Source organism: Mustela lutreola, chromosome 3 (assembly GCF_030435805.1).
Source record: "Mustela lutreola isolate mMusLut2 chromosome 3, mMusLut2.pri, whole genome shotgun sequence".
In the NCBI taxonomy this organism is placed as follows: Eukaryota; Metazoa; Chordata; class Mammalia; order Carnivora; family Mustelidae; genus Mustela; species Mustela lutreola.
In genome coordinates, this window is record NC_081292.1 from 190,036,671 (window position 1) to 190,061,720 (window position 25,050).

The 25,050-nt window shown below is 36.4% G+C and overlaps 1 protein-coding gene across 1 annotated transcript in view; it reads right to left on the reverse strand.

Moving 5' to 3' along the window:
- Window positions 1-25,050, reverse strand: part of CPS1 (carbamoyl-phosphate synthase 1) — a 125,380-nt gene that overhangs the window by 71,980 nt on the left and 28,350 nt on the right. Inside the window, exons 5-17 of the mRNA XM_059168149.1 lie at window positions 23,876-23,932; window positions 21,632-21,724; window positions 19,282-19,371; window positions 17,710-17,838; window positions 17,023-17,129; window positions 16,032-16,170; window positions 15,013-15,090; window positions 13,291-13,389; window positions 11,477-11,572; window positions 7,514-7,703; window positions 6,335-6,492; window positions 4,689-4,817; window positions 1,342-1,486 (exon numbers count right to left, since the gene is read on the reverse strand). Coding sequence (XP_059024132.1) covers window positions 1,342-1,486; window positions 4,689-4,817; window positions 6,335-6,492; window positions 7,514-7,703; window positions 11,477-11,572; window positions 13,291-13,389; window positions 15,013-15,090; window positions 16,032-16,170; window positions 17,023-17,129; window positions 17,710-17,838; window positions 19,282-19,371; window positions 21,632-21,724; window positions 23,876-23,932 — 1,510 coding nt within the window. The remainder of the gene's footprint in view (window positions 1-1,341; window positions 1,487-4,688; window positions 4,818-6,334; window positions 6,493-7,513; window positions 7,704-11,476; window positions 11,573-13,290; window positions 13,390-15,012; window positions 15,091-16,031; window positions 16,171-17,022; window positions 17,130-17,709; window positions 17,839-19,281; window positions 19,372-21,631; window positions 21,725-23,875; window positions 23,933-25,050) is intronic.

The following is a 25,050-nucleotide window of genomic DNA, read 5'->3' on the forward strand; positions in this document are numbered from 1 at the left end:
CCTGTATTACTCTGAAACATTATTGACAGAAACCCCTCTAACCTCTCCCAAGTTCATCTAGCTATCAAGGCCTCAGTCATCTACTGACCAGATTGACATTAACTTCTTCAATCTTCAATCAAACTCTTCATCTCAAAATCTCTCTCTCTCTCTCTCTCTCAAGTTCTCTCTTCTGTAAATGATCATCTTCTCTTCACTCAGACTGGCTCATCCCTCAGTTTTCCACATCTCATCCCTTTCCATTGTCTCACCCCTCTCGAATCATAGCCCTTGTATATTCAATCTCTTAGTCTTTAGCCACCATCCCTCCTGCCCACAAACATGCTCAGATTTCCTGCCCCCCACACCGCCAGTCAGAAGAACATCTCTTTATTCTTCACCTGACTAAACTTCTTGAAAGTTTCCCAATTCTGTGTATCCCTCATTGCCATAGAGTTCTTTTCAATATGGCTCCCATAAACAACTTTGCATTGAAACTGTCCTCTTGAACGTCCAAAAACCCACATTAAATTCCTAATTCTTGACATTTCACATTTGATAAAGCCAAAACCAAAGCTCTTTTGTGAAATATTTTCTTGCGTTGGCTTACTTGTGTACTACCCTGGTTTTCTTCCTACCACTCCCTTCCTTCTCTTCCACACTAACCCTTCCTCTTACTCATGCCCTGTAAATCTAAACAGGTCCCAAGTTCAGCCCTTGACCCTACTGTCTTTCTTTCTATGTCTATGCCCTTGAATACTTAGTCTATGCCTCCAGCTTCAGTTATGGCCTTCACACCAATGACTCCCATGACTTTTATCAACTTCTTTATTTGTATCCCCCTTTCTTGAATTCCAGCTCCATAGTATCAACCCTCTTCTTGAGAATTCCATGCATGCCTCAAAGTTAGCATTTCTATATCCTAAGTCATCCCTTTTGCCCTCTCATCTAACTAGTTCCTCTTCCTAAAAAACTTATTTCTCCTATTTCTATTACTTGTGGCTATTTGTTTTATTCACCTGGTAACTAATATCTTCATCTGATTTAAGCCTTCTTATCCTCATTTTTTACTTTTCAACAGCAAGTCTTACAGATTTTACCACCACTACATTCCTTACATATAACCTCATCCTCAAATGAAATCAGGATAATACGTGCCTTACTTCATAGGGTTTTTGAGAAGATCAAAATTAATGTGAGGTTATTTTCAGTACTAAGAAATACGATTTTGTGTAAAATTTTATCACTAGTCTGTCAGCTAAGAACAGTAATTTAAAGAAAAGACCTTAGTAAAGACATCTGTGGGTCATCAGAAGCATGAACTGAAGGCATTACTGTAATTCCTCAAGATTCTTTGCCTACCTGTATGAACACCCATGGCATCGACATTTTCCATGTTACAGACAGTGACACAATTATCATCAGCGTCTCGGACCACTTCATATTCTATTTCTTTCCAACCTGTCACTGACTTCTCCACCAGAATCTGATTGGTCATAGCAAAGGCCTAGAAATTGGTGACAAAAGACACCATAGAGTCAGAAAAGGCACTGGTTTAGACATGGACAGTTGGCAAAATGCCCTGGCCTAAATCCTGGTCAGCATCAAAGTCTGAAGCCTGGTCTCCGTCCTCCTCCATGCTCCAGAAGGCACAATGTGTCAGAAAATCAGTGAGGTACTAGGAATAGCATCCTGCAGTGAATGCGCTTGATTTACATTATTGAAGCTTGCCATTCAAAGTGCTGATATGACATTAAATCAAACTAATTTAGGAAAAAGAGAAAATAATTGAGCAATCAGGCAGAGGGAAATGGAATTATTTCAGCAGCAAGGCTTCTGTAAAACCAGAAAATGTGATAAGTGCGAATAAATATAGAAAAATAAGTCTAAAGACTCTGGTTTTCTCTAAAATAGCTGAGAGTGTTTTGTACAGTGACATACACAATAAAAGTCAGTTGATGTTGATGAGGAGAAGAAAGGAGATAATGATGGTTGTAAACAGTTAGCCAAGATGGCATACGAAACTTGGGAATTAGAAGAATCATATGCGACTATTATTATGGTTAATCACCACCTAAGTGCTTAAATACCCTGAGTCATATATCATGTGTGCCTGATTAAACAGATATGAATTAGTATAATTATCATTTCGTATTTATTGCGTACCCAATGGTGGATAGAATACTGAACCCAAAATATGAAAGAGACTGTCTCTGACCTTAGGACATTTAGTGTCTGAATATCCAAGACAGAATTGGCCCCCTTTGTCTTGTAGTATTTTTGATTTGCAACAGCAGCGAGAAAGGAAGAGAAAGCAATTGGGGAAAGTACTTTGAATTTTTTCTAATTATTAGCAGGAAGTATAATGAAATAACTCAGTGTTAGTTGGGGGTGTGTGTGTGCGCTTAATGTGTCTCAACACTATCTTTTTAACCTCAGTCAACACTACAGGCTCTCCCATGTCCAACTGAAAATGTAACACATTTGTCCCCACAGCTGCCTGATGATGAGGTTTTCAAAGTGGTTAGAAATCTCTGTAGCCAGCATGAACAATTTAATAATGATTCATCTGTCATTAGAATTGCATGCTAAAAGAGGAAGTCTGGGAAACAAAGGGTATGGACTGGGGAAAGCTCTCTGCATTCTAATGGACCGGGCTGGATGTTTAGACACAAGGACAATTGAGATCAAATTCACCTGTTGCCTCAACTTCCTTCTTTCCAGTCTTAGATTTTATACAAAGACGAATTTTGAGACCTAGATGAGTTAATACTACTTCGAAAGGTGCTAAATATAATCTCAAGAGAATAAGGAGTACTTTAAGAATTAATGATAAAAATAATTATTTGAATGGAAAAGCTATGTTTTTCAAAAAAAAAAATCCAATTCACTATTATTATTTTAAGGAATTTAAATAGTTAAAAACTATTCCATTCCGAAATTGTTTTCACTGTAAACCTTTTCAGACAATTCAGTATTCAGAATTTTTACACTCTAAAAATATATTTTTAATAGAGAATAAGTATACATGAATACTAGTATTGAAAATATTGAGAACATCTAATATACCAGAGGGAAAAAAATTGCCTCTATAAACACGTCTTTTCTTTAAATACATGATTCATAACTCCAGAATGGAAACAAGAAATATTTATATTGGGGCACCTGGGTGGCTCAGTGGGTTAAAGCCTCTGCCTTTGGCTCAGGTCATGATCCCAGGGTCCTGGGATCAAGCCCTGCATGGGGCTCTCTGCTCAGCAGGGAGCCTGCTTCCTCCTCTCTCTCTGCCTGCCTTTCTGCCTACTTGTGATCTCTGTCTGCCAAATAGATAAATCAACAAAATCTTAAAAAAAAAAAAAAAAGAAAGAAAGAAAGAAATATTTATATTGATATATTTTCCTTTTGGGGGTTTTGTTTTGGCAACTTTAGAAACACTAAATCCAAGCTGATAACAAGTAAGTTTGTCATTATAGATGTTTAAATATATTTAATTTTATTTATCTGTTCTCAAAATCCTATGACAATTCAAGGGCTGCACTTTGTTTCATACTAAAGAGTAAATAATAACAGATAGTATTTACTCAGAACTCTCCAAAGTAACTCCTTTTTTTTTTTAAGATTTTTATTTATTAATTTGACAGACAGATCACAAGTAGGCAGAGAGCCAGGCAGAGAAGGAGGAGGAAGCAGGCTCCCCGCTGAGCAGAGAGCCCAATGCCATGCTCTATCCCAGGACCCTGAGATCATGACCTGAGCTGAAGACAGAGGCATTAACCCACTGAGCCACCCAGGCGCCCCTGCAAAGTAACTCTTAAAATAATCCTGTGAGATTCATGTCCACAACCATCAAGGTACACGGGCCTCTTGGCTCTACACATATTCATTCATTCAGCCAGCAATCACTGAGACCCCTACTACCAGGCATTGTTCTATTTTGTAAGGAGAGAGCATGGGCAAAATTCTTTGCTTTTGTGGAGGATGTTTTCTTTGATAATGTCTAATTTATTTTTTGGAACACATCTTAATTTTCTTTTTAATACTTAAGAATGTATTTGTTTAATGTATTCAGTAATATATTAAAATTATTTTGATAAAACACAAATTTTGAAAACTCAGATCTCACTTTTGCTTAGATGAGTGTGCAGCAGTTGGCAGGGAGAGCTCATTCATTCGTGATACCAAAAGGTTTATACTGTATATATTTTAAACACCTGACTTTGAGGAAAAGCCAAATTACTCAATGTGTTTTGTTTCACTTTAGATGTTATCTGTGTCATATTATTTCAAAAAATAGTAGAAAATGGGACATCACATTCACTTTTTTTAATCACTAAAATATATTTTAGCATCATGTGTATTTGGGAGCAGATTCTGAAGCAGAGAGAGATGGAATTGAATTGAGTTTATGGCGCTGAAATCAAATAGTACAGTAAAGATCAAGTGACTATCATCAGTTAGTATGATCACCGATAGTCAGAGTGACCATCAGTTTTCCTAGGATCTTCTGGATTAATGCTGTGTTCCAATGTAAATAACTGTACTGCATTTCCCTTCCAAAGGTACCATCTTTTGGATACTTTTAGAAAACATGACAGTGGTTTAATAATAGAGAAAAGGTCATTTCTCATCTACATAACTTTCTCTAACTGAAAGGGCATATCGAATCCATTTTCTTGGTTGGTAAGAATTTGGTCTGTGAAAATACAAACCTTTGTACTGAGGTCCAGTAAGGTCTCCTTAGTGGGACAGATGCCGGAGCCTAAACCACCCAGAGCATAGGCAGAACGGATCATCACTGGGTAGCCAATGGTGTCTGCTGCTTTTAGAGCATCCTCGATCTAGCAAGGAGAAAGATTCAAAGTCTTAAAAGCTGACCACACTAGCAGAAAAGACCATATCAAGAAAGTATAGCAATTCAGGTAAGTCAGTTTCTTTGGGAAGAATGACTACAGAAATGCTCTATTATTCTTTCATTTCCTTCTGAAAAAGAAGTAAAGTTTTACAAATTTAAAGTAAAAAATCCTATTTTTTTTAATACACAGCAAAGGCTTTCATTTATCTTTTTATTGTAAATTTTGTTCTGTCATATAAAAAAAAAATGAAACAATGGCCCAAACTGAAATAATCATTATGAATTTGAGAATGGGAGCCATATTGAATTTTTAAATTCAATTTAAAAGTCTTCATCTCTTAATGATACAAGGGTTTCTACTGCCAAAATGAACTTGATATTACTGCAACAGGCCATTAGGAATACTGTACAGAAAGAGAGTTTTCATTTTTCAAGTTCAGTCAGAGAGTAGTCCCAGAAGCTTGGATTTTTTTTTTTTTTCAAACTTACAGAATACAACATATGGTGGCTATATTTTTCTGTCATGGAATATTATTACACTACCAATGGGAATGTAATTACACCTTTCCCATATGCCTGTTTCTCATCCTGAGGAAGCAAGGACATAATTAAATCTGGCAATGAAAGAATAAATGTATGGCAGGAGCTTTCCAAATGTTCAGCAGAGCTATCCTGGGACTATTCCTGACTGACAGCTCTGCAACATAGTATGTACTTGGTAGCATTCTTTTCTGAAAAGTGCGTGGTCCATTTTAGTTGTCCCAGCAGTACTTGCCCTGTTTCCTAAGAATTTGCCTACTTTTGCAATGGGAAAGTTGCATTTAAAAAACTGCCTCCAGAACCCCCACTTCATTGACCACATGTCTGAAAACAGGAATAAAGTCAGGGACAGAAACAGATATATAGCAAACCAACTTTATCTTGGTGCCTTGTAATAGCCTATCAATAGGCACAGGCTACAGTTGAAAATAATTAACAAAAAGAAGAAATCATCTTTCCTCCCTAAACATCTAAGCCACACGTTTCTTAGTCATGAATCTCATTGATTAGATCCAGTGGCTTTTTCTAGATGATTTCATTTTTAAATATTCATTCCATTCTAACAAGAAAATTTCAATCCAGTCATTCCCCACTGGCAAACCATTTGCACATACAAGATATGTAACGGGTCCCAGAAAGCAAAAATCACTTTGGCATTGTAAGTTGACATGGCCCTTTGTTTTACGTCAGGAGATCTGATAGTCAATGGCACTTCAACCACTGATAAACCACTTGGTCTCCGGGCTTTTGCTTCCCTTTTCATAAAATATTAATACCTATCCCAAACATTTCAGCATGGAAAGCTGCAATTAATACACAAAGTTTCTGAAGTACTAACACATTTCTGGAAGATAATACATGCAAATATAATAATTTAACTATCATTTTTAGGCATGACAAACCACTCTCCCTATAACATAAGACAAATAACAGTCTTGTTTCTCCAGAACAAAGATTCCTTACTGATTCCACGGCAAAGCTTGGAGCAATCTTTTCATTAATTTCATTTAGTTTGTCTGAGAACAGCTGCCTGTCTTCTGTGAACATAATGGATTCAACTGAGGTCCCCAGGACTTTCACGCCATACTCCTTGAGTACACCTCTCTTGAATAGTTCCACTCCTACAGAAGAACCAAATATAATCAGTTTTTAAAATCTCAAACTCTTATGTCTTTTTTAACAGACACCTGAAATACAACTTTTTTGAACCTTAAAATTAGCTCCAGGAAGCCACCTCAGTCCACAATAGAAGGGTGCTTAAGATTTAAAAAAAAAAAAAAAAATTGAAAGAGAAATTCTGAAAACACTTAAGCAAAATATGTTGCTGGTGACATTACTTATATTACCACCTTCTCCAAATGGTTTTTATTATCTCAATAATAAAAATCACAGGACACAGTAAACCTCTAAATTTTAGTATATTCCCTTTCCTTCTAAGGTCCAATCTTATAATGAGATTCTCTTATTTAAATAATCCTAGTGAATATAAAAGTCTTAGCCCAAGTCAGATGGCATGTTAATGGAAACATTATTTTGATGATCTTTAACCCAGATAGATACAAAATAATGTTTCCACTAACATGCCATCTGACTTTAGCTAAGACTTTTATATTTGATATTTAAATTATTACACCAACTTCTTACTCTAACTAGCTCATGAGATTCTCATTCATGATCCAGCTCCAAAGATTTGAAGTCTTGAAAAAAGGACAGAGTACTGGGTTCAGCAGATGCATGAAGGGGTGGTAGAGAGACTGATCTATGTGATCATGAGAATATGTGTGAAAGCCAAATGCTACTGGGCCAACAGGTAAGAGCACAAAGCATTTAATCAATGTTAATTCTCATTTTTTATATATAATAGTCCTCAGGGTTTTGCTGGTCAAGAGAAAAGCAATATGCTGAAATGGAGCAGGGAGCTCTCCCCTGGCCACCCCAGAGCATTAAAGTACCTCAGCTGTTTTGTGAAATAAACCAGTAATATTTATCACATGACATTTTCAGGTGGCTGTTTGCTAAATGCTTCCTCACACATTAAAGAAAAGCTTTTACGAACACACAGAGCATAATTGTTAGAGTCAAAAAAATATTACACATAAGTGCATGGACCAAAACTCTGCAATTAAACTTAAAAGAACTCACCACAGTTCAGAGCTGTCTGGCCACCCATGCCTAGAATTAATCCATCTGGCCGTTCCGCCTTAATGACCTCTGTGACAAACTGAGGGGTGATGGGGAGAAAGTAGACAGTATCTGCTTGCTTCAAGCCCACCTCGTTGGTTTGCACTGATGCAATATTTGGGTTCATCAGGACGGTTTTAACATTTTCTTCCTGAAAGAAATAAAAGGATCCAAAATCTGAACATATGCTCTAAAGGAGAGAATCACCATATTCAACTGAAGGGTCTGTATTGGGTGACAAAACTTTTAGGTTAGTTTGTGGGCTATCGAGATCAGTAATAGGACTAATGAATATAATGGAGGGTAAAGGAAGACAAACGTCTGGTGAGAGGAAAGAAAAAATTCCTTGAAAATAGAACTATTCAAAAAGAACTGGTTACCTCACAAGGTTCACCCTGAACTCCTTGCTAGAAGTATCAAGCAAAACTGGAGTTGATTTCTATAGAATTTGACTAGAGGTCTATGAATACTACTGAGTTGGCTGTAAAAGACTAAAATATTTTTAAAACTTAAAAATTAATAAAATATAAAATGGAACCAGAGGCAACATCCAAGAAGTTTCCCTTTCCAATGTTTGTCAGAGACCAACATAGAGTGTACATGTAAAATACCAGATGATGTATTCCCTTACTGGAAGCACTGGGAGCCTTCTGCTGGATTCCATCTTTTTAGATTTTCATGACTGCTATAGTGCTTTAACAAAGGGGCTTATACATAACTTTTTATACATACTACATTAAAGGAAAATGACCATATGACAAAAAAAAATAAAATAAAAATGTCACGTGTCTGCATGTGTATAAATGTATTCATAGCTCTATCTTATTTCTGACATCTGCAGAGATCTCAAAAATAATTCCTCATGTAGGCTATGAAAAGGATAAATAGCTTTATAACCTGGGATAAGGGTGATACAAAATAATTGTTATAAAATATGGCCATCTGTCTCTTATTATTTTACCTATTACCAGGTCAATTTAGAACCCTCCTAATACATCAACAAAATACTCAGATGAGAGTATAGAAATCATCCTTGAAAGCCCTATATGTCCTTGGGGAAGGATCTGAATGAAATATTAAATATATTTCATATTACTTTATACTCAGTGCCTTAAAACTTATAATATACTTTTTTATCAATTTATTTGATTTTTATAAAAAGACTACAAGAGAAATCTCTACCTCACAGATGAAAAAACTGACATTCAATAAGGTTAAATGACTTGCCAAAGATCTTCTAGCTGATTAAATGGTAAAATTAGGATTCTAATCCAAGTCTTGTGATTCAAGTTCTAGCCCTTTCTTCCATTTGAGTTATCTCTCAAGATTTTAAGAAAGCAGTTTTCAAAGTGTTATTAAGAAATTTTTGAACAAATACATACAGATAAGCAAATCCATTTAAAATATAGGGAGGATTTTTTTTAAATTAACATATAATATATTATTTGTTTCAGGGGTATAGGTCTGTGAATCATCAGTTTTACACAATCCACAGCACTAACAATAGCAGATATCACATACTCTACCCAATGTCCATAACCCAGCCACCCTATCTCTTCCCCACCCCCTGCTTCCAGCAACCCTTAGTTTGTTTCCTGAGATTAAGAGTCTCTTATGATTTGTCTCCCTCCCTGGTCCCATTTTGTTTCATGGAATTTAAATAAAGTCCAAACTAAGAACACATCATCAATAGAAGTTACAGAAGGTCTCACTACTAGAGAAAATCACCAAAAGTTTTAAATATATTTGTATTTTCCTGAATGTGTTTATACAATGGATATAACTATTTTTGTAAATCAAATTATATAAGTAAAGTTTCCATAAATGACTGTGATGAGTGTCCATATATTTTAAAACTAAAAATTATTTCAAACTATTTTAATACATTTTTATTATTTTTTTTTCTAATATAGTTCTGTCTACAATACATGCACCATCTGATTATTTTTAAATATTTAGCCCATAGGGGTGCTGTGTGGCTCAGTCAGTTCAACGTCTGCCTTAGGCTCAGATCATGATCCGCAGTCCTGGAATTGAGCCACGAGTGGGGCTCTCTGCTCAGTGAGGAGTTTGCTTCTCCCTCTCCCTCTGTTCTCCCTCTGTCTGCCACTCCCCTTGCTCATGCTCTCCCTCTCTGTCTGTCTGTGTGTGTGTCTCTCTCTCCTTCTGTGTCAGATAAATAATAACAACTAGCATGGAGGACATGGGGAGATAGAGAGGAGAAGGGAGTTGGGGGAAATTGGAAGGGGAGGTGAACCATGAGAGACTATGGACTCTGAAAAACAATCTGAGGGGTTTGAAGTGGCGGGGGGGTGGGAGATTGGGGGAGCCAGGTGGTGGGTATTATAGAGGGCACGGATTGCATGGAGCACTGGGTGTGGTGAAAAAATAATGAATACTGTTTTCCTGAAAATAAATAAATCAATTTAATTTTTAAAAAAATAAAAATTTAAAAAAAGTTAAAAATAATAATAATAAAATCTTTAAAATAAATAAGTAAATAAGTAAATAAATATTTAGTCCACAAATTCATTTCTACTAACTTCCTCATTAATCATAATACTATCACAAATAATTTCTATTTGGTTAAAATATATAACTTCACCTAACAAATGTAAAGCACATAAAAATATATAGGCTATGAAAATATTAATTCTTTATAAATCTACCAACTAGGATAAAAAACCATAGGCTGCTTAATTGTATTTATAAAACCTGAACACACTTACATTGTATTCTAACCAATCTAAACCACTGGACATCCGCTAATTATATAAAAGGAAATTGAATCATAATACAATAAAATAAAGTACTCCTTGAAAACGTGCACAAAAAACATATGTGTGTATGTGTGTGTACTCATGCATGTATGGAAAAGGGCAATAAAATATAAAAATATATGGAAAGAAGAGTAACTAATCGGGGGCTGCATTCTATTTTTTTCAACAGAACTGTCAGGTGAAAATCTTTGTGTATAGAGTACGAATACAACAAAATGGAAAAAAGAAAAATTCTGGCCAATTGTTTCTCTGTGTTTGTTGTCCTAGTCTCCCGCCACCTTGTCTGTGTGGCTTTCTCCTAGCCAGGTCTCTGGTGCATGGCTTGACACTACAAAGCCAGAGGCAAAGTCACAGAAAGCTCACATTGTCCCTGGATGGCTGATTAGCACCAAAATGAGGACTATCCAAGGAAATAAGGACACCAAAGAGAAGCCAAGTTAGCTCTTTCTTAGAAATACCTTACATATACAGTGAAATTTTTCTAAAGGTTTGTTTTGCTGACAAAGGGTTGGAGAGATCTTGAAAGACTTCAAAGGAACAGGGAGGGTGTTTTTCCCAATGTTGAGTATCCAATCCTCATTTCTACATGATAATCCGCCAAATTATTCTGTTCAGTCATCAACCCAAGTCATAAATGGTTAAATTGGGTCCCCTAGTGACAGGTAATAACTTCTAAAGCTGGGCAAAAGTCATCTGCTGCCTTTGCTCCATCAACTTAATCTTGCCATGTCAACCACAGAGATGCCTGAAGTATCCTCTAGAACATTTACAATATCTTACAGCACCAAGGATCCCCAAATTCCCTCTTTCACACAAAAGACAAATATATTTTAAATGCTCACTGCCTCAAAAGAAATGAGCAACATCTGTAAACATGGCTTTTTATGTTTTCAGTACAAATTGGTGGTAACAGGTAGTTTTGGAGATCACTCTCACATTCTTGATTTACGGGCGTGCAAAAAAGTTTGAGACAGTAGAAGATTTCACATGTGGTCTAAATTTCTTCAATGTAAGATGTGTGAGAAACTGTTAAGGAAATCAATTACAGTGACTTTGAAAAGAGGTAGTGTCATAAATCTAAATTTATCTAAATACTAATTAGACTCATTAAAGGAGTATATTAGTTCTTACAGAAACCTCTCACCTTCATGGCTTTTACAGCTTGTGATCCCGAGTAATCAAATTCACCTGCCTGACCAATGGACAGACCTCCCGATCCTAAGATAAGGACTTTGGAAACCTGTAAGCAATAAGAAAATGGCATTGCTCTGATTAGCAAGATGGGGAAAAGAGGCAATTTCAAGAGCAGGGAAGACTATCTATATTGTCCAGGTTTACATCGTGATTTAAAGTACAATGTTTCAAAAAACACATGAAGAAAAAGGCTAACATTTTAAATTCAAATTCAATTAAGTAACATATAATGTACTATTTCTTTCTGCAGCACAGGTCTGTGATTCATCAGGAAAAACACAAACAATTTAAAAATCTCTAATTTCAAAGCAATTTCCAATGGTCATGAAGTTTTTTTCACTTAGGTAAAAAATTTTGAGAAGAGGTCTACATTTTATTTAAAGATACATAAATATCTAAAAATTACTACATAAATATATATGAAAATCTACACATCTATGTGTGTGTGTGTGTGTGTGTATGTGTGTGTGACAAGAATCTCTCTAAAACTTAAATGTATTACATTCAATACTCCATAGGTTTCTTCTAGATAAAGCAGGACTCTGGGCCTTCCATAACAAATGAATGAAAACACAGAAGACAAGGGGCCCATGGATGCACCTTCATATTCACATTTTCACCTTTACTGTTTGTGCCAGAAATATTTACAGAAAAATGCAAGACGAAAAAGCTCATGTCTTGACAATATACTGACATTCTATAAATCATACATAGGATTCCAAGCAAATAATGATTCTTCTTATTCTTTAGCCCCAAGTGCTAAAGACTTCAGTGGAGAAAGATATTCCTGGTCACTGCAAAAGACAAGGACTTGAGAAGCTTGGTTTGCCTCAACAAATGCTTATTGGATGCCTACCACATGCGAAGGTGCTGCAAAATCCCAAATTATATCTTTTTTCTTCACCATTAAGAAAAAAAAAAGCATCTGAAGAACGTGAGTTGAGGTTCTGAGAAGAACACTATGCAGGAAGTACATGGGTTCTTTGCTTACCAAGAACCCACAATTTGATTCCACACGGAGTGGGTGGGCTACCTCCATCATTTCCATCTGAGGACAAGAGGCTACCATGGAAATCCTTAAAACAGGTCATCCAACTCAAATTATCATTTCATGTAAACATTTAATTCAATTACCTTTATTTATAAAAAGCCAATCTGTATATATATACTTGAAACTATATACACATTCTTCTAAATTTTATATAATAATCATGTGGGTATATATGTAGTGTAACTTTGAAGGAAATGTGTAGAAATCTTATCATACTAACCTATACATTCACACAAAGAAGGACTCAAGTTTGTGCTATAGTACTCCTTATCTATTTGCTCTTAATAGGTAAAATCATATTTTTCTATTCACGATGACCAATAATTCTTTTAGTTGAAATAAAATTTCTGTCACCTATAATGAATGATTCTGTAATCTGAACTGTATCTGAATCATACCTAAAATTATAGTATATTAAGTAACAGAATGTGTCAAATTGTAAACTAAAATCCTATTGTTTATTAAATTATTGTATTACAAATTTCTAGAAGCAAACTGTAAAAGGTATAATTTTAAATCAAAAACATGAAAATTCCAGTGAACACACCAAGAACAGACTAAACAATTAGATGCTAAAATAATGGGTAATTAAAATATTACCAGTAGTCTTTTACAGACATTAAAATGGTTAACATCATTCATTTAAAAAATTATCATATGATAGAGAAAAAATCAAAAATACACAAACCAGAAAGGAATCCACATATACTGACCTCAACTCGAGATGCAACCAGAGCTGGTTTTGGTAGAACAGATGTAATTGTGGTACCTTTCCCTTTCTTTATCAGTGAGAAAAAAGAATCAAACAGGTACTGGAAAAAAAAAAAAAAAAAGATCCAACTAGTTAGAAGCTATAAAACTCATAAGGTTGCTAGATAAAATATATACACCCAGTTAAATTTGAACGTCAAATAAATAACAAATAATTTTTTAGGATAAGTATTCATATACAACATTTGTTTTTTGCTTTTCTGCCAAAATTGGCAAAAACTAAATATTTACTACTATAAGAATTAGATCAAATAAACATTTCTCATTGTTCACTTCAAATCCTATCAAAAGCAAGTTTTCAGCAGACAATGAACATTTCAGATCATGCCTTCTGAGAATGTCATGCTTCATCCCCTTAATTATGAGTTATTTTCTTCTAAATGGATCCTTCTAAATAAAACTCTAGTTATACAAAAGAAATTAAAGCTATATTACTTATACATCCTAAAGTTAGAAATAACTAGATTTTGAAAATTTCTATCAGCTCAAAAAATACCTCAAAAGCTTATTCTTAAACTATACTAATGAATTTACTACTATTGTGTCACTAGACATGACAAATTTCAATTTCATTTACAGCTATCTGACAGGACAAAAAAAAAAAAGGATTAAGCGCTACTTAATATTGCATGTCTTAATTTCAATGTTCCTAATATGAAGTACTACTATAGGCAAAATATTTAAATTTGAAATTTGAAAAAAAAATAGTATTCAGCATGTATTAGGCCAAAAAAATCCATGTAATTAAGTTTCTTTATGCATTTCATCATGGGCAGGTAATGTTATACTGATTTGAGGTATTAAGAATCACGTCCTAAAAATATTAAAAAATGAACAGAACATATATATCTGAAAAGCCAATTCAGGAATGAGAAATAGAGTTTACAGAGGGAAAATTCTGTTTCTCCTCATTTCACCTGGGTGTCTTTCGGGTATGTGCTGATAGGGCGGAGCTGTCAGCATTACTACTAGAGAGAGGCTTTAAGGTGTGGGAGAGGAAGTCACACCAGACTTTCCAGACTTTTCTGTGTCACCACAAGCTCTTCTTTGAAAAGGTGACCTTGAGCACTGAACCAAAAGCTCACACACACAAAATAAAAATATTTAAATTAAAAACAAAACTCCTCTAAGCATTCTTTCTGGTTCTTTTCTTAAGCCATCTGACTCATATATATGTGTGTGCATGCCCTCCCCCCTCCGAGTACCCCTGCCCTTCTTCCTTCTCCTGCTGCTGTTTATTCACTCTTCCTGGCTACACAACCAGTTGCCATAGGGATTTTTGTGAAGTCACAGATGGGGGATTAAAATTTCATTTCAGTTATGAGAACAAGAGAGCAAGAGGGAATTCATTTGCATAGTACAACAATTGTAAATTTCAGAACTAAATATATTAGAATGATAACGATTTAAATAAAAACAACATCGCGTCAGGTTTCTTCAGGGCTTTCCCACTTTAAATTTTAAAAAACACAGAAATTTCCTCCATGATATTCATGGGGAAATTTTAATGCAATATACATGTGTTATCAAGGCACTCTTCTTGAAAAATATTCTGTACCTAAATCATCTGAGGTGATGATGTTTGTTTCTCAAGTTTTCACATAAATACATTTCTGATTTTTTAAAAAAATTAACTGTACAATAGGCCTCATGTCCTAACATACCTCAGTGTCTGTGGGACCCGGGCTGACCTCTGGGTGGAACTGTACGCCGAAGAAGGGTTTACTCTCATGCATAATTCCCTGAGAGAACAAGAAATAGGAGAAATTCCTTCTGTAACAATGACTGTCAACCAGGGCTATGTATTATTCAGCAGACAATAAAGTTCAAAGAAAAAAAAGAGTTAAATGCTCAAGGACATTCCAACAGCTAACAGTCATAATAAAAATAAGCCAACAAAGACTCAACCAAATGTGGTTCCTTCATAAAAACAACTGATTTGAGGGCACCTGGGTGGCTCAGTGGGTTTAAAGCCTCTGCCTTCAGCTCGGGTCATGATCTCGGGGTTCTGGGATCGAGCCCCGCACTGGGCTCTCTGCTCAGCGGGGAGCCTGCTTCCCCCTCTCTCTCTGCCTGCCTCTCTGCCTGCCTGTGATCTCTGTCAAATAAATAAATAAAATCTTTTTTTAAAAAATTAAATAATTAAATAATTAGATAAATAAATAGAAATTAAAAAATTAAAAAAAAAAAGAAGGAAAAAAAAACTGATTTGGTCTATAGCCTTTGGGTGACCCCCTCCCAGGGTCTGTTCAGAATAAACTCAAATCTTCTTCTTATCTCCAACTCCTAGATTTCTTCTCTGAGGATCTTCTCAAAGGCTACTTCAGAGCCAAGTAAGTCTCAGAGACCCACACAGACAGGCCCAAACAGATCTCCACCAGCTGTCCATTAGCAATGAACGTGGAAGTCAGTCACTGATTAACCACTCAAAGAGGGTATCTCAATGAGCCAACTGATGAGAGAATAAGACAGAAGTAACTTTTTAAAAAGCAGAGGGTGATGGGAAATAAGCTATAAAAAGAGTTCTTACACATATTCTCTCTCTCTCTCTCTCTCTCTCTCTCTCTCTCTCTCTCTCGCGCACACACACACACACACACACACACATGGTGTCTGGCTAACAGAGTATGAAAAGCCCTGCTTTACTCATTGCCAACTGAACAGGTTTATTGAGAGCACTCACCTCGTTGGTTTGGTCGTTGACATTCACAAAAAGTGGTTTCCAGCCAGCAGGAAGGGTGTTGTCCAGGGCATAGCCATGATTCTGAGCAGTAATGAAAGCCTGTCTGTTTGTGAGATTCAAAACAGGTTGATTCTGCCCTCTGGAGAAAAAAAGGAGAAAAAGAATAGGGAAAAGGAAAAGTGAAGACGATAAACACCTTCATTGTAAAATAGTGGATGAGAAAATCCTATTAAAATGTGAAAGTTTCAATTGCTTCGTGGAAATTACTTTGTGAAAAAAGTCACAGATTGTTAATCCCAATAATTTTAGCAACAAAAATCAATTCAGGAAGCTTTGCTGTGTGTTAAATACCAGGTCTATTAAACTTCTACAATCAGTACAAAGGGAGAACTGAGCTCATAACAAAAAGTTAAGAGTGGCTCATGAGCTTAACGGAGAGACAAATAACAATTTATGTTAAGGAAGATAAGTAATTTTAAAGCCAGAGGAGAGTTTTTGGGAAATGATAAAGAGATGACAACTCTGTCCTGAATAACTTTGAATTACACTTTACGAAGAGAGTAGGCTATGGGGGAAGAAAGCGCCATGTTGAATAAACTGGCATCATGCAGGGTAAGGAAGCAAAATGGAGAGGATCTGAAGACTTCCTGGCTCTTGAGTCTTACAACGTTATCAGTACTCTGCTATTTAGCTTGGAAGGCAGAGAAGTTTCCTTTGGAATATCATATGATGGAGCATAATAACCTCGATTTATGCCAAGGGAAGGAAAATAACTTTAAACCACAGCAACATTATTGTTAGAGAAGGCTGCCTTTCAAAAATGCAATAAAAGTGGTATCGGGGAGTCAGACAACTATGAACCATGTAATAGTACAGTTATCTGGTTTTTTCTGAAGAAAATGGCACATAAGTTCTCTAAGGCTTTTGCAGTTAGTTATTAATGGTGTTTCAGAACCAGTTTGACCTGTAAACAGACGCAGAATTGTCTTACCTGTTGGGCATGGACATCTTGTAGGTTTTGGCACCAGCAGCCAGTCCTGTTATTAAATTTCCTGTACTGATTCCAAACAATGGCTCCTTGCGGTCACTCTCCAAAATCTAAATCAGGGAGAATTTTTATTAGCCAGGAGTACTGTTCCAAAAAAAAAAAAAAAAAAGATGCTGCCTCTGATGGAATAAAAATGAAACATCTCTTTTATTCTTAATTAAAAAGGTAAGGAGAAGAGAATAAAAGGAGAATTGAATAAAAAGCTAGACTATAAATAAGAATATGACTGACAAATGTGTACCGTTAGAATTTTTTAAAATGTACTTAATATTCAAACTAAACAAAACTTGATATTTCTTCAGAAACTCGAGGGTATTATAGGCCCCCAGGCCATGATGAGAAACATGAATTGCCATTTTACATTTGTATAGAAAGACACATTTGGAGATTGGACTCAAGCTCTCTTCACTTGAGGACACAATCCCAGTTACTCTGCCTGAAGAAAGGTTCTTTTTCCTCTGGGACCCTCTCCTCACTGGCTCCCCCCATACAATATCTGCTGACACTGCCTCAGAGGTCACAGATAGGAGCTAAAGAATATCTGAACACCTAAAAGAGATTCCAGCCTTTCCAGCTACACAGACTCCCTCCACCTCACGCAGATAGATACCACCCCCAGGTTTACTGCACCTTTTTGACATTCTGGATTAGTGGTTGTGCAAGAGCAGGGTTCCCCGGTCCTCCAGCAATTAAAAGCCCATCATACTCCATCTTGGTGAAATCATGATTCCAGGGAACTAAATGCACTTCAGCTCCTCGCTGGGAAACAAGGACAAAAATGATCAAGTCAATAACGGTGTTCTTGGCCAAAGTGTAATTTTGCCTAGACTTTCTCTTGACTAACCACTCCCTAAAGGGGAGGGGAAAATGGCACATAATTCAAATAAAAAATGTTGAGTGAAAAATTCTTTGGTGGCTCCCTGTATTTTGTGTGATGTGTAGGAAGTCAGTGGTCAATAGAAAGTGGAGGAAAAAACATCACTGAAGTTTTGATCCTGAAAAAATTGATAACACATTTTCCCATATTTCAGGAGGCTTCAGAACCTAAAGAATTCCTGACTAGGCACTGAGTAATATTGGTCATTTTCACTACCTGTAGTAGAGAGAGTGGGAAAAAAAAAAATCCATTTTCTGCAAAATTTAACTTGGTCCACCTCTTACATTTTTCAATTTTTTTTTAATCTGACCAAATTTTCATCAGTCTTCTTTCCTAGAGTTTTCTCACACTATCTGTAGTATCTCTACTCTGATAGAATAATTAGAACTTTTATATATAGAAGTGGACAGGAAAATATCTTTGATGGTTTCCCTAGAAGCATCTCCTGGGACAAGGATTTGAGGGAAAGAAGCCTATTTGGAAAGGTTTCTAAGAAAATACACTAGAAAGTGACACTATGAGGCACCCCAATAAAGTATGCATTACCAAGCACTATGGACAACCGGAGTTTCGGCCCACTAGGGAACTCTGAGAGCCAGTGTAGACTACTCACTCTCAAGATAGTTCATTGACAGGGCAAAGGAGTTGGGATATTTACACACTGGTGTTCTCTAGTCATTGAATGGGACTGCTCCAAGGATCATTAATTCTGTGTTATTTCCTGCCTACCAGCAGGTTCCAAACATCAAGAGAGAGCCCTCAAGCAATGAAGTGCAGACATTGGATGGACAAAATGCCTTATAATGGTAAAATGAGAAGAAGATACAGAGAGGCCATTGACAGCATCTGCTACTGAAGAGTCAAATGCAAATTTGTGTTAATAAATTGACAAGAATTTGAAATCATGATTTGGAATGTGAAAGTTTGTACTATATTAGGGCATGATCCCTGCAAACATTTGGCACATGAGGAATGTAGTCCAATGGAGGAGTTCTCCAACTGACTCCAAATTTTGGGTCATTTCTAAACCCGAAGAAAGTAAACATGGCATGTCTCAGAATGTCAGTTAATCCATGGTAAGAACCATCATCATTCTTCTCTGTATTGGTGGCCCCTAAAGATTTTTTTAAAACATAGCCTACATCACTAATTTTAACAGGGATACAAGTGTTATTTTATAGATCAAAGACAACAAGAAGAGAGCAGATCCCCTGACGTTCCAAGGGGAATGCACAAGTTTTCTCTGAAACAGAGGAAGGAAATCAGTTTAACACTAAAGATCAATATTACAAATCCTCACCCTTGAGATGGAACACATCACTTACCTTTACTAGTAGGCGAATTACATTGTTTTTAATCCCACAGTCAACAGCTACCACTTTCGTGGGGTTTCCTTTGCCATACACTTTGACATCCTGCAATTTTGACAAGCAGAGCGTGAGAGGGAAGTACAAGCCATGAACAACACAGCAATATCGTAAACACATCTGGGGACGCTTTGCACTTATATTGGTAACAGACTGATTGCTAACTACTAGGGAATGACTGGCAGTTAACAGTCAATTTATCAGGCACAGAGAGTGCCACAAACTGTATCGTTTTTATGAGGGAAAGTGTACTTTGCTGTTTTATATAAAATGTTGATTATAGTAATAAGAATGATCCCTAAGAAATTGGTCACTTCCATAATTGACAATAATCTCTCCCATGTTTTGCCACATTAACAACCAGTGGCAATGGAATTTTCAAGTGTTACTGGGTGATTCAGTACTAGACAGATGTGGTAATAGATACATCATGCTTTAAATAGCATTTGTTCCTCAACTTGCAGTAAAGTTTGGATGGGGCAGAGCTGTTGTGCATTAGGCTTCTGTAGTGGGGCTAATGGGTAAAATCAGTATGAGAGTCAGAGGATTGCTAAGCTAGTGTAGACCACTGCTCTCTTTAGGTTACCATGCGATCATTTGCATTTAAATGGTAGACTCCATAAAAGGATCCCTGAGCATATCATAATCATTACCTACAGCTAAAGCACTGCTTGGACTCAGATCCATTTTCACAGGCATTTACCCAAGAAGCAGTTCCCCCAAAGTCATAAAAGGAGAAATAATAGAAACGGAGAGAAAGCCTAGAGGGCTGGGTGCCCACACTGATTACAGCTTCGAGAATTACCTAGTATATTCTGAATTTAGGGTGATTTCAATGTTTCCAAAAGATTTTAGATGAAAGTTGCAACCTGGATATTTGAAAGAGCATTTTACTTTAACTGAAACATCAGCTCTCCACTCTCCACAAATTCTAAAGGATGGGAAATCATAATCCTTAGACCGTACTTGAAAAAAATATCTATAAAGTTTGTCACGATTTTTTTTCCCTGCTAACTATTCTAGAGAAAAAGTGCTCAATTCTTTCCATGATCTGGGGAAATTATTTCTGAGCTGATCCATAAATGCTAGAGATAATCTCTCTCATCGGATAATTTGAAAAAGTGTGGATTTATTTTTAACCTTAGGCTTCTCCTACAACATAAAGCACTTTTACCATCTAGTTGTAGCTACATCAAATTGCAGTTACAAGACAATAAATTAAGCTATCAACCATATCAAAACAAAACACACAGAATATATATAATCTGATAAAAATATGCATTTTAGCACAGTTACAATGTAATTATTCAATTCTGCTAGCATTAAGAAATGGGGTCAGTTTTCACCATTGCGATCTCTCTCTTGATCTGACATAGATAAAAATACAGACAGGCTCCTTTTTGCTGGTCTGTACACAAATACATTATATACTCTCCATACAGAATGACAGCAGTTTTAAGGAAGACCTCACAGACACGTGAATATGTGAATTTACATTATGACTCTTGAAGAGAAGAAATGTATTATGCACTGGTTTTAACCTTATTACCACAGAATTCTTTTTAAGGTGACTTTCTTTAGGTCAGTGTTCCTCACATGTGGAAAATGCTGCACTAGATCCTCAAGGTAGTTCTCAATACTAAAAGGAAAAATAGCCCTTTTTCATACTGTCTCAAATGAAATCACTTCACAAGGGAACATATAGAAACACCTACAGGAAAAATAGTATGGGCAAATTTTACAGTTAAAAACCAGGGAATATTGCATATGGCATGATCAAATTCCAAATATATAAGCAATTACATATCTAATTTAAAATTCGCTGTCTTTAACAACTCCTATTTCTCAGGTTTCGGCATCCTGTGAATCGTGTTTGCATCCAGCATCAGCACCACGGTCAGTACTGATCGGCAGGGACCCATCGTTCTGGTCCCCGATTCCATGTGACTAGGCGTAGGGACGGGAATACCAGATAATATCAACATGTGTTTTCTCTGAAACCGACATGCTCTTAGTCAGGCGATTTTCAGCCTTTTCATAACATTTTCTTAAGGAAAGGCCCTGGTGCCCGGAAGTTCTCACAGCTGGAATTCTTCATGAAATGTTATTCTCCACGGTCATTCTGATTGATGCTGGATTGCAGCAGGTAAAATTTACTAACTTTAAATGCACTGATTTGTAATATATATTTTAGAAGCTATGAGATCTTTTTTCCCTCAAGTCTGGTGCTTCAGGATGAAGACCTCGGCCTACGTGAAGATTTTGATATAAGAAATAAAACTAGAAAATGTGAAGGGAAATCTCTCACCTTGGTTGAAACCTCAGCGATCAAATTCTGCTTATTTGGATCCACGAAATCCACAGGCTGACCTTCAAATTCAATCTTCCCAAGCATGGTACCCTATCAAAGAAAAAAATTAGACAGTTCAAAGGGAGTACTAGGCAAGGTGCTGACAGGATCCATTCACAGGGACTTAAACGACTGCTCCAAGATCTAAATGTCTTTATAATTACTTAAAACCATCAGCAGAAGTTCCTCATCTTCTCAAACTGGAAAGATGAAGTAATTTGTACAGTACATTTTGAGAAACACTGTGGAATGTACAAATCTTTTTTTTTTTTTTTTTTTTTTTTTTAAGGTCCGAGACTGGCCCTTGGAGTAAGCAAATTCTAAAGGCATCAGAATTCAGGTCTCTAAGTTTCAGGCTGCTGCAAATTAGAGCATTTAGGGTACCTATTCCCTTAGTGCACATGACCTAAAGATAGTTCAGTGGCAACGTGGACAAAACAATCTTTTGAGAAGAAAATAAGAAATCTAAAAACAGAAGAAAATTGAAAAGAAGTATTAATTATATGATGATAGTTAAATTCATTTACAAAATGATATAAAGTGCTAGGTAAATCACAACCTTTGAAAGTAGCATTGAAAATGTTCACTGTTTTCGGTTGTTCATGTCCTGGTGTCCCTAAGGCCCTGCACTTTAAAGAACGTTCAGACCTCTGTGAAGTTTTCACAGATTAGCCTTGCTAGCCTGAACATGGCAAATGTTTTCTTATTATTAGCTATGTCTTGAGATTTACTTATTTGTTAGTAAGTCTAGCTTTATCTATTTACAAAATAGCATATTACAAATCAAGACTTTATTGGAGGAGGGGAATCAAGATAATTCATTGATTTGCCTCTCTCCAAGGAAATCACTGCATTGGAGGAAAGGGAAGAAACTTTTGTTTCCTTCTGAAATATATTCCTTAAGGAAAGAATTAGTCACGTGAGAATGAGTGAGGGTAGAAAGCGCCAGTAGGTCATTCTCATTAACATCTATTCTCGGGAAAATTACAGAGGAGGAAGTAAAATCAGAAGTAGAGTGGAAGGGCTGTGTCAACTCTCATTGTCTTCCTTCTGGTCATGGGTGTGTGACCGTTTTCAGAAAGCCATTCTTTCTGCTTACAGAGATCCTATGTCAATATACATTCTAACAAGGAAACCACATATTTTCTTGAAGAGTCTATTTCACTTTGAAATTGTATCATTTCTTTTTTCCTTTTGGTTTCTTTAAAGATTTTATTTATTTGAGAAACAGAGTGAGAGACCATGGTGGGGAATGCAGAGGGAGGAGGAGAAGCAGACTTCCTACTGAGCAGGGACCCCCCCACCCCACACAGGGCCCAAGGTCATGACCGAAGGCACACGCTTAACAAACCAACTGAGCCACCCAGGTACCCCATCCTTTTTTAGGTAATATGATTCAATGAAAAACTTTAACAGCATTTGGGGAATTTAGTTAAAATTGATGAGGTAAAGTTTCTTTCTGCTCTGGGATATGAAGGTTTTATGTAAGAAAAAAAGAAAAATTAGTACCCTCCTCTTACAACCGATGAAGCAAGCAGATGGTAATGAGATACTCTCAAAAGGAGGGGTCGGACTGTTCAGCAATCAGATATGCAAGCAAAAGATACACTTATCTTTCATCACCTCGGTCATTGGTACAGTCTCAAGAAAGACTATACAATTGAGGTAGCGTATGCAGGGCTCATTAGACACACCCATGAAATATAACTCATTAATTTCACAGATAACCCCTCCAAGAAGACTAAACAAATAACAGCACTAATGCTGCACACTTCCTGGTTTGCTTCTTTCAGCAGGTCAGTATTGAATTGAGGCAAAGTTGTTATGCACCTGATTACCTTCTCCACTGGGCTCACTACCCCTGTCATGTGGGCTGACTTAGGCCTCGACTCTCTGGCATAGTGAATACACAGTGGGCACTCAATAATCTGCTGTCCATCCAGCAACAAACATCCCACTCAAGTATTCAGTTTTGAAAATGACATCAGAGATAGTAAAACAAGATGACAGAGGCCCAAATGACAAGAAATTGGTCAGATTTGTTCTTTCACATATTGTTGGGTTCCTCAAGCACTGAAAAAAAATAGAATATATAATTTTTCATTTATAGAGCATATAGTAAATAAACCATATATATGTAAACAGGGAGAGAGAGAGAGAGAGAGAGAAAAACATAGAGTTGGCTAAAGATGATGATCATACCTTATCCCGAATTATTTTGGTCAGCATTCTTGTATCCACTCCATAAATTGCAGGGACCTATAAGAAAAAGAATTCGTAGTGACAGTGAAATTGGAGGAAATTAGATCCAGCATATTGTTTTCAAGTTATAAACTGAGATCATCTATCTTCTTTTTTATTTTGTTCATCATCTATCTTCTTGAGCAGTAAATAATTTCCCTCCTCCTTCTTTTCTCTGACCCAGGGTGACTGTGTTGTCAGAACACGGTAAATTGCTGTTCCACTTGGGAACAGGACTCTTAATACCCAGGTTCTTCCTCAGAATAAAAAATGAGAAATTCTGAACATCAATCTTTTGCTACAGTATTGTTTCTTTTTACACAGGATAGTAAATAGGCAATGTTACATATTTATATATATAACATGCATTTATGTATATAAATAATGGAGTTTGTGAATTTCCTAAGCAATGATATGTAAAGACTATGAAAATCCACATTTGGAGCCAAATGCTCTGGCTACCTACTAGACACTCAACACATTTTTCTGAGGATGTTTATTTTTTTTTTAAAGACGTTATTTATTTGTTTATTTGACAGAGATCACAAGTAGGCAGAGAGGCAGGCAGAGAGAGAGAGGGAGAAGCAGACTCCCCGCCGAACAGACAGCCTGATGCTGTGCTTGATCCCAGGACCCTGGGATCATGACCCTAGCCAAAGGCAGAGGATTTAATCCACTGAGCCACCCAGGCTCCCCTCTGAGGATGCTTATTAAGTAATCAGACTCTAATAAGATTTCCCACCTGATTAGGAAATCAGGCAATATAACCATTTGTTTTTTGTTTTTTTTTTTGTTTGTTTTTTGTTTTTTTTTTGAGTAGTTTGAATAGAGACAGATGTGGTAAAATAAAGGGACAGTGAGTTAGGAAACAGCAAAATAGGTTCTAATTTCTTTTCTTCTACCATTCGTCTGAGTGATGTTTGAGCAAGGAGTTTTTATTCACCTATACACAGAAGGAGATGAACTGGTTACTATCTTAGACCTTTTTTTTTTTTTCTTTTAAAGATTTTATGTATTTATTTGAGAGAGAGATTAAGAGAATGGTGGACAGGAGAGGCAGAGGAGAAGGAGACCTTCTGCAGGGCAGGGAGTCTGACATGGGATCAATCCCAGAACCCTGGGGTTATGACCTGAAC